The following is a 10,195-nucleotide window of genomic DNA, read 5'->3' on the forward strand; positions in this document are numbered from 1 at the left end:
CCCACAACCATAGTACTCCTAACTAAAACATAGAAATACCGCCAATGCTTTTCCTCAGAAACTCAAAATTCTCGGTTTAAATAACTTAGAACTGCATTGCTTGCCGTCAGAGCTAGGTATTACATACAAATTTATACATAGTAATGCTTTACCTGTAAATGACTTTTTCTGTTTTAATTGCAATATGTGTGGGAACAACCGCTTTACACTCAATGTAAATCGTTATAAACTTGACTGTAAAAAATATGATTTCTGTAATAGAGTTGTCTGGAATGCCCTACCTCAGGGGTCCCAAACTTGGCAACTTTAAGACTTGTGGACTTCAACTCCCAGGATTCTCTGGGAGTTGAAGTCCACAAGTCTTAAAGTTGCCAACTTTGAAGACCTCTGCCCTACCCGATTCAGTTGTTTCAGCTACAAATTTTCAGTTTCAGTCACAAATTGACTTCCGTGGACCTTACTTCATACTTAAGTGGTCAGTAGAAGGGGCGTGCATAGGTTGCACTAACATGCCTATCGTCTCTGTCATATTTTTTTCCCTTTTATTCTTCTCGTTTTTGTTTGACAAATTCTAATAAATACAGAAAACGCTTCCCGCAACTCCCCGCCAGCTGCTTCCTCCCTATCACCGCTTTCGCGTGATCCCGGAACTCGAATAAGCCCCGCCTCTATCCCCCCCGCCCACCAGCCAAATTCCTCCAATGGGGAAGCCGAGAGAGGTTCTGTCGCTCCGCTTTTGACCGAGCAGATTCGTCGCTTGCTCCTCAGTCGTTGGCGGCGCCGGTTCGTGTCGAAAATTCTGCTCTTGGATTCGTCGTCATGTGGAGCAGCTGCTGCGCGTCGCGGGACTCAAGCACGTGGGAGCCGACGTGGAACCTGCTTCTCGCCCACTTCCGGGTGAACGCCGCCGGCCGTAACAGAGGAGGAGGGGGAGGACTGCCGGGACGCTGAGCGGCAAACAGCCCGGGAAACCTTTACCGCCATGGGTGAGGGAAGGGAGAAAGGCAGGGCTTGGGCGAGGGCGGAGGTGGCGGCCCGAACGGGAGGACATCCGAAAAATGGGGTGGGGGAACGGTTCCGTGAGACCGGGGGTGGGGGAACGGTTCCGTGAAGATTTTTTTCCCCTCATGGCGTGAACCTCGGGGCCTCCGAGTCGCCCTTGTGGTTCTGGGCTATTCCTGGGGCTGTGGAGCGGTTGGATTCGCTCGCGTAGGAGCTTCCTGGAGGGGAATCTCGGCGTCTCGGTCAGTGTGGTGGAATTTCCTTCACGGAGTCAAAGGCGAGAGAAGAGCCCGCAGATCCTCAAGAGGGAGCGGGAAAAGTTAGACCGCAGCAACACTGAGGAGATACAACTTTCGACGCCTTCGAACCGGCTTCCCTTCCCTTTTCTCTTCCCTCGCCCTCAAACGCCCTTGCCCTCGTCATCACCCGTTGGAGGGCAGACAGTAAACATGTCCAGGCTCATGATGTCCAATTTCCCATTCGCAAGCTTTACCTGAAAGTCGGGTGCGACCCGCGGGGATATCCATACGTCACTGAGCTATAAATTTCAGCTGTCTTGATGAGGATGGCAAACAAACGTTTGGACGAAAATTAAAGGGATTAGAGGCACCACAGCCATTCCCCACTCCTTGCCTCTAGAACAGTGTTTCTTCAACTTTCTGCTCTCGGGATTCCGCTTCCCAATTTTTAAAATTATGGAGGACTCCAAAGTAGCTTTAGTTTGTGTGGGCTACGTTTACAATACAATAGCAGAGTTGGAAGGGACCTTGGAGGTCTTCTAGTCTAACCCCCTGCCTAGGCACAAAACCCTATACTGTTTTAGACAGATGGCTATCCAACATCTTCTTAAAGACTTCCAGTGTTGGGGCATTCACAACTTCTGGAAGCAAACTGTTCCATTGATTAATTGTTCTAACTGTCAGGAAATTTCTTCTCAGTTCTAAGTTGCTTCTCTCCTTGATTAGTTTCCACCCATTGCCTCTTGTTCTGCCCTCAGGTGCCTTGGAGAATAGTTTGACTCTTCTTTGTGGCAACCCCTGAGATATTGGAACACTGCTATCATGTCTCCCCTAGTCCTTCTTTCTATTAAACTAGACATACCCAGTTCCTGCAACCCTTCTTCATATGTTTTAGTCTCCAGTCCCCTAATCATCTTTGTTGCTCTTCTCTGCACTCTTTCTAGAGTCTCCACATCTTTTCTACATCGTGGTGACCAAAACTGAATGCAGTATTCCATTTGTTGCTATTTATCATATGCAAAGTTAAAAACTGATGCATTCATGAAACATTTATTGAACCATGTATAAATAATAGTATCAATCCCGTTAGGTGTTAACAAAAATATTTCATGAAAAAGCCTTGTATTTTAAAATGAGAAAAATGATATTGTTTTAATATCATCTGACATTAGTGTTTAATGTCAGATATTGAAAGTTTTAATAACACTTTAAATATCTGGCAAATAATTTTGATGTCACAGACCTATAGGATGGTCTTTCGGGACCCTCAGAGATCCTTGGACTTGCCATGTTAAGACATTTCAAAGAGACTAGTAAACTGGGTGCCTGCCACAACTTTGGAATTTAAAATTGCAAGATCAGTTCTTCCTGTTTCTCTTGCTTTAAGAAGTATAGAATTGGTCTTAATAAATGATGTAAACTTCAGGTTTTTTCTGTTTATCTCCCTCAGCAGAGTTTCAGAAAGTTTAGCAGTATTTATTTGATCTTTTCTGAACTTTGAAGCAAGTAGGATCAGACCTGGTTAGTACTGGGATCTCACAACATCAGGGAATTCTAACTAGGTTGGGAAGATTTTAAAAAAGAATAGCTGTGAAACCATAAAACTAATTTGAAAAGTGAAAATTTTCATTGAAAGGTGTTTGGAAATTAGGAAATTGCATTCCCAAAAATACAAAATGATATGTATTAATGAAGAAATTCCAACTTTTAAGATTGCTGTGACTTTCTTTTGTATTGCATATGTGTATTTATTAAAAAAAGACATTCATTAAAAGACAGAAACAAGATTTTTTTTTAAGATAAGCAGATGCTGTCTTAGAAGTAAAATGTATTTCTCAGGAAAGCTTTTAAAAGTATTAATTTGGAACAGTCTGATATTGTAATATATTTCTAATAATACTTTCTTTTTTTGTAGGTGGGTTTTTTTCAACAATCTTTTCCAGTTTGTTTGGTACACGGGAGATGAGAATTTTAATTTTGGGATTAGATGGAGCAGGAAAGACCACAATTCTATACAGGTTACAAGTTGGTGAAGTCGTAACTACCATTCCTAGTAAGTGTTTTTTTTTTCCTAAATGAAATATGATTCATAGCATGTAATGCAATATTCTTATCTCTTATATATTTATTAATTGAAGTATCTTAAAATCCTAAGACTACTTCACCTTCCTTTATCATACGGATTGCACAAAAAATGTAAATAATTTACTAAATATTACAAATATTATTAAAGGAAATTTTATAACATCTGAACAGAACAAATACTCTATGTTTAGGGTCATTTTTCCTCCTATAAGAAAATCAGGATTTTCCAATACTGGCTTTTCAGCCGTATTCAGCTGCTTTTCAGCTTATAACCTAAAAAGGGAATCTGCCTAGAATTGGATGGCTTTTCTGCAACTACAGCCCTTCTCTCCTATGCTGCCCAAATAGGGAAGGGTGTAGGTTACTCAATATTTATTATTTGCATTTATAGTCTCCTGTCTCAATTATATACATCTTGCTTATAAAAAATTAAAACGATATAAAGCAACAGAACAATAGAAAAGTTTAAAAACAATATAAAATCATATTAAAATCAACAAAATTTTTAAAATTCACTCCTGAGGTAATCACATCCACCAATCACCCTCACTATTTAAGGACAAGGCATAGAGTGCCTCTTTAGGGGGACAGCAGTGTCTATAAGGATACAATTGCCTAGTCCAGCTTCTTGTCATTTCAAAGGCTTTCATCAACCATTAATGGCAAAGAATCATGTCTATGGATTATAGAGTTGATACCTCAAAATCAAATCTATTTCCTCAGGATTTACAAGTTCAGCATCATTCAAGATAATTGATAGTTTGTGGTTTTGCTCACCTGGTTAGGACTTACCCAGATACAAGTGATTTTATCCTACAGATGTCTAAAGATTCTTCAGAGTCCATCCTCCCCTAATAAAGTCCAAGGCACTTTTAGAAAGAGTTATATAGATGCAGTGAGCAAAGACATGTTGATATTTTGGCTATATATGTGTGTGTATATATGGGTATAATAATATGGGTATTCCTTGACTTATAACCACAATTGAGCGCAAAACCACAATTTTCACCATGTGACCATGGGGATGCTACAATGGTAATAAGTGAAAAAGGGTAATAAGTCTTTCTTTTTCAATTTTATATAACTTCAAATATCACTAAACAAATGGTTATGTTGATTACTTGTACTGAATATTATTCAGTAATAATAAATTTATTTGGAAATTAGAAAACAATCATGCAATATTTACTGTATTCAAACTACAAATACATTTGGATATAAATTGTTTTTAATGTGCTAGTTAAATTTTGTTTTCTCTTTTAGCAATTGGTTTTAATGTTGAAACAGTCACCTACAAGAATCTAAAGTTTCAAGTCTGGGACTTAGGAGGACAGACTAGCATCAGGTAAAATGGTTCTGAAACCACAATGAATGTTGTGATATTTTCACATATATTTTACAAGAAAATGTCTTTATATGTCAGAAAACAATTCTTTGGGTTAGGCCAGGGATCATCAACCTTAAACACTCAAAGAGCCATTTGGACCCATTTCCCACAGAAAAGAAAACCCAGGGAGCCACAAAGATTTTAAGTGGAAGCCCCCCGTTCAATTCTGGAGCTGACCAGAAGTTCGGGTCCCTCACTATAGAATCTCCTCCTAGCGCGGCATCCTTTTTTCTCTACATGTCATAACAGAAAGCCCTATCGACTGTGAAGCCAACTGGAAAACCTGCCCCTTACCATAGAGTCTTATCCTGGCACACTGTGCTTCCCCCCCAAAAAACCCAGAAGCTCCTCTCAAAATTGTGGCACTGACGAGCAACAGGGAGCCGCAGCAGAGGGATGAAAGAGCCGCATGAAGCTCCGGAGTTGCAAATTGCTGACCCCTGGGTTAGGCTTTCACACAGAGATTAAGCAGTGAATAGTTGTATCAGTTTCTACAGAGTTTGCCATTACAGTTAAGAAAAATATTTTCAGGCTGTAAAATACATTTATCTATAAAGAACAATCTGAAATTTCAAGTACCTTTTGAAGGAACTGAAGGTGCTAGTTGTTCAATTGTAGATGGATACTGGGGGGAAATATTTTATAAGATTTTATATCAACTCAAAACTTACAAAGTTTTGATTTTACAACTAAGAAACACTCTTGAAAGCTATGTAATGTAATATAAGATACTGTAATAATGTAAGATACAATTTACATTTTTCTTTTCTTTTCTAGACCATATTGGCGATGTTACTATTCCAATACTGATGCAGTTATCTATGTAGTAGACAGTTGTGATAGAGACAGAATTGGAATTTCAAAATCTGAGCTCGTTGCCATGTTGGAGGTATGAAGTAATAAAACGGCTCTGGATACAGCATTTAAAATTAGGCTTATAATTATAAAAAGTTGTCTTACCCTGATGCTATTCCTGTTTTTTCATTTTCAAGTAAAAAGCTTTTTTGCTAGTTCACCCTTTAGATGAGCTTAGTTTGTTTATTCTTTTGGAGGCTTTGTACTTATATATATTAATATCTGCTAATCAGTGATTCAGTATCAACAGTATACTGATGATGCCCAATTATATCTTTCAACTCTGGGCTAGCCAATTGAGGCTATTGAGGTTCTGTCATAATGCCTGCAGTCTGTGAGTTAGGATTAGGAGGTACCATCTCCCATTCAGTCCCATCAAGAGGTAGTGACAGTTAGTGTTTTGACCACCCATATCTGGGAATATTTCAATTTTGACTTTTGTGTGCTACCATACTTCTCCATTCAATGGCAGTACACAGTTTAGGAGCCTTCCTGTCCTCAGAACTCCTGCTTGATGAGCAGGTGGTAGCTGTGGACAGGAAGACCTTTGCCCTGCTTCATTTGGTACATCAGTTGCACATTGATTTAGTTGCTCTTAAGTTACTCATGCCCTGGTCACTTCATTGCATAACTACTGCACTGTGCTCTAAAAGGAGGCCTTCTGTGTTGTCTTCTGTGAAGGCAACACAGAAGTTTCAGCTGTTCCAGAATGCAGTGGCGCAGGCAGTGATGGACATGCTTCAGTACACCTATGTAGCAACTCTGCTTTGCAAGCTACACTGGTTGCCAATTTGCTTCTGGATGTGATTCGAAGGGTTGGGTGCTACCCGTAACAGCCTACATAACAGAGATCTGTTTACTTGAGGGACTCCTTGTCTTCTGTAGTATTTTCCCAGCTAGTTCAATTTAGCAGGGTTGGTGCGATCTAGTTCCATCGATTAAACAATGTCTTCCTTTGGAACCCCGGAATTGTTGGTATTTTGAAGGGTCCAGAAGATGTGGCCCTAAATCCAGGACTTTGATGAGGGTGATTGACTTCCTCTTCCTTGTTCCTATCAGAGCTTGTTTTTCCTGTCATCTCTGTTCTTTTATTTTGCACTATTTTTGTGTTTTCTATTCCTTGTTTTTAAATGTTGTAAACTGCCCAGAGTTTGGGCTATTAAATTTAATAAATATTATTCAATTTAGAATCATGCAAAAGAAGAGAAAAAATATAAATTTTGGTAATGTGATTTTCTGTTTTCTGAGGCTAGCAGGGATAATTTCCTCCCCTCCCCTCAACAGCTATAGATTGTAAGGGGAGTGGGAGGGGAGACGAATAAGAGCTCAATTTAATCTTTATATAATTGTGAATTACTGCAAATCAGGGATATAGCAGGGCTGATAAGAAACCCTTTCCTTATAGCATCCCCAATGTCATGTGATCAAAATTCAGACACTTAGCAAGCAATTCATATTTATGATGGTTGCAGTGTACTGGAGCCATGTGATCACTTTTTGCAACCTTCTAATAAGCATAGTCAATGGGTAAGCCAGATTCACTTAACAACTGTGTTACTAACTTGACAACTGCAGTGATTCATGTAACAACTGTAGCAAGAAGTCATAAAATTGAGTTGTCTCACTGAGCAACAAAAGTTTTGGGCTCAATTGTAGTCATAAATCAAGGACTACCTGTACTAGCATTCTGTTAAATAGTGGGTAGTAAGATTTCATTGCCTGACAGGGTATTATTCACAAATTTGTTTCCTGATTATATTATCTCTGCTACTTTCTCATGCAGAAATAAGATGATGAGCTTCAGAAAGTTCTGTGGAAATCATTCAGTGTTGAAATAAATGTCTAGGTTAAGTCACTTGAGATTCAGTTGGGTGCTACCTTAATTCTTTGGGGGCCAAAAAAGAAATGAAATTGACAGGATTTTTTCATTCATTGTTAAAATACAAGAAATTTGTCTTAGATGTTGGGAATTTTCAAGGTATATCGCAGATTCAGTATAAGTCTGCATTACACAGAGGAGGGACAGTCCAATGTTGCTGTCTTATTAAAAGAAAATGTTAATTATTTTACTAAGTCTAAGCCAGGTTGAGTAACCTGTGAATTTAGACATCCCCACTTGTTCTTTAACTGTCCTTGTGACCCAGTGATTAAGCTGCTCCATAACGGAAGCATGCTTTTGTATTGAAAATCTAATATAATCTATTGACTGCTCTTTTAGGAAGAAGAATTAAAGAAAGCCATTTTAGTGGTATTTGCAAATAAACAAGATATGGAACAAGCCATGACTCCTACGGAAATGGCAAATGCACTTGGACTCCCAGCTCTAAAGGACAGAAAATGGCAGATATTCAAAACATCTGCAACCAAAGGCACTGGACTTGATGAAGCTATGGAGTGGTAAGTAGTATTGTTCTGATTCCCTTAGAAGATTACTTATTATAGGATAGTGCAAGAAAAAGGAAAAGCTAATTAAGAGCACATGGGGGTTGGCAGTGCTCATGAAGCAGTCTAATTTGAATCCATGATCACAGAAAGAGAGACTGAGTAACTCTGAAGTAGCATATTGAGCTTATATAGAAACTTATAGGAAAAGCCACATTTCATTTAAGATACTAACAGATGTTCCCTCCATACCGGCACATTCCAAATCACTTTTCCGTCTTTGAATTTGGATTTCTGCATAGTCTTAGTGCATAGTATAGAAACCCAGAGTACATAAAGATGAATTTATTACTTTATTTTTAAAATGTTTAAAATCTTTAAATTTCAAAACAATCCTGTTTTTTCAGGCTGGTTGAGACCTTGAAGAGCAGACAGTGAAACAGACTTGAAGCTTTCTTCATTGGTTATGTGAATAAATGCAATGCTGTAAATAGGATTGACAGATTATCTTTTGAAAAAATGGTGTTCCTGTGCAATCGCTCTGAAAATTTGCATACTATATTTACTTCATATCTTGTGTAAGTTACATAACATCAATTTTTATGATACTCCTTACTGAATATTGGCTAGAAAAATTGGAATAAATCTTTATTTTAAGTGTCTGAAACTATTTAACACTAATAAATATTTAACTGTCTACATTTTTGTCTCATGCTAGTTGTCTATAAAGTATTCCCATTTGAAGGTAAATTAGGACACACTTTTTATGTAACCTGTTTCTAAAAGTCAGAAATATTGGGTGAAGCTATGAAAGTTTATGTGGGCTTTTAAAAATTGCTTAAACCACCACATACTTGCACCTATTCCTTCAGGGAAACTTGTAAGTCAAAAATTACCTTGATCCTTATTCAGATAGTCCTCGACTTACAACCACAATTAAGCCCAAAATTTTTATATATACAAACAGTGAGACCTTGAAGTGCCAAGCCAGAATAATCAGTTAGGAAAGTAAAAGTGTTTTGTTTCCAATACACAAACCTCAACCCTCCAAGTAGCAGTGTTTTTCCCTCTGTTGTTACAATTCTCTTTGTTTCCTTTTGTATCTTTTTTTATATTCCAAGTTTTAAAAAAGTCAAATTCTTGAGTGAGTTAGAGAAGAGGGAAAAAACTCCCACAGTAATGAAGGAGAATTTTAGTCCATAGTTGCAAAGAATAATAAAAGCAAACAAAATAGAAGAAAACTTAATCCATTCATTTTAAAAGGCTTGCATAAATTCCATCCATGAATATAGCATTTAAAAAGTAAGATAACCCACTGTCCAAAACCATTCAAAACTTAATTCCACCGCTTATTTCTTCTGTTCTCAAATTTAAATTAACTTTTAAGTTTTTTATAGGCAGTCTCTTAGAAAATGGTAAAAATTCCTCACCAGTTGGAAACACTTTCTCTTTCTGTATCCTTCCGTTTTGGAGCCGCCCTAACTTCATCAGCCTAATGGCTGGATTTTTTAGCGGCGGCTTGAAGAACTTCTCTTGGATTGATCAGGGACTTTGTGACGTCCCTGAGATTAGCAAGACGTATTCTTCCTGTTCACCGTCTCTGTGGGACGATTTAGGTCCGATTGGACCACCCAGCGGTAAAAGTATCAGCTGCGGTCTCGGAGCATCGAGACCGCACATCCGTATCGTCGCAACATTGGCTCCTCCTCTCCCAAAATTTATGTTGAGACATTTGTTAAGTAAGTTTTGCCCCATTTTACGGTTTTCCTTGCCATTTGTTAAATCTGTGCAATTGATTTACGTTAGTAATCTGGTTATTAAGTGAATCTGGCTTCCCCATTGACTTTGCTTGTCAGAAGGTCGCAAAAGGGGATCCCATGACCTTGGGTCACAGAAGCGGCATAAATAGTTGCCAAGCATCTGAATTTTGATCACATGATCATGGGGATGCTACAAAGGTCATAATGGAAAAATGGTCATAAGTCACATTTTTCAGTGCCATTGTAACTTTGAATGGTCACTGTTGTAAGTCAAGGACTATTTCCTTTAAGAAAAAATAGTGTGTTGCAGAGATAAGGGAATGGCTCTCTAGCATTTTCACAGAGAAAAACTAGATGATTCTCCTGTGCACTGCTTGGACTCCAAGCATGGGTTAAATACAGTCTATCTGCCCTAGGACTGAGTAGATTTTTCTTTAACCACACTTCCTTTGCCTCATTGAGGTCCGTTTAAAAACTCAGTCCGC

At 38.5% G+C, this 10,195-nt stretch overlaps 1 protein-coding gene across 1 annotated transcript; it reads left to right on the forward strand.

Annotated features, from left to right (window-relative positions):
* Window positions 1-761: 761 nt before the first annotated feature.
* Window positions 762-8,651, forward strand: ARL1 (ARF like GTPase 1). Its single transcript, XM_081956617.1, has 6 exons — window positions 762-986; window positions 3,157-3,294; window positions 4,590-4,671; window positions 5,491-5,602; window positions 7,787-7,965; window positions 8,358-8,651. Exons 1-6 carry the CDS (start codon window positions 983-985, stop codon window positions 8,386-8,388), a joined length of 546 nt encoding a protein of 181 aa, XP_081812743.1. The 5' UTR covers window positions 762-982; the 3' UTR covers window positions 8,389-8,651.
* The last annotated feature ends 1,544 nt before the right edge of the window (window positions 8,652-10,195 follow it).

This window comes from Natrix helvetica, assembly GCF_964273705.1.
Source record: "Natrix helvetica genome assembly, chromosome: 6".
Taxonomy (NCBI): Eukaryota; Metazoa; Chordata; class Lepidosauria; order Squamata; family Natricidae; genus Natrix; species Natrix helvetica.

Coding starts and splice junctions, on each gene's coding strand:
- ARL1 (XM_081956617.1), top strand. Junction 3,295..4,589: donor AGTCGTAACTACCATTCCTA/GTAAGTGTTTTT, acceptor TTTCTCTTTTAG/CAATTGGTTTTAATGTTGAA. Junction 4,672..5,490: donor GGAGGACAGACTAGCATCAG/GTAAAATGGTTC, acceptor TTTCTTTTCTAG/ACCATATTGGCGATGTTACT.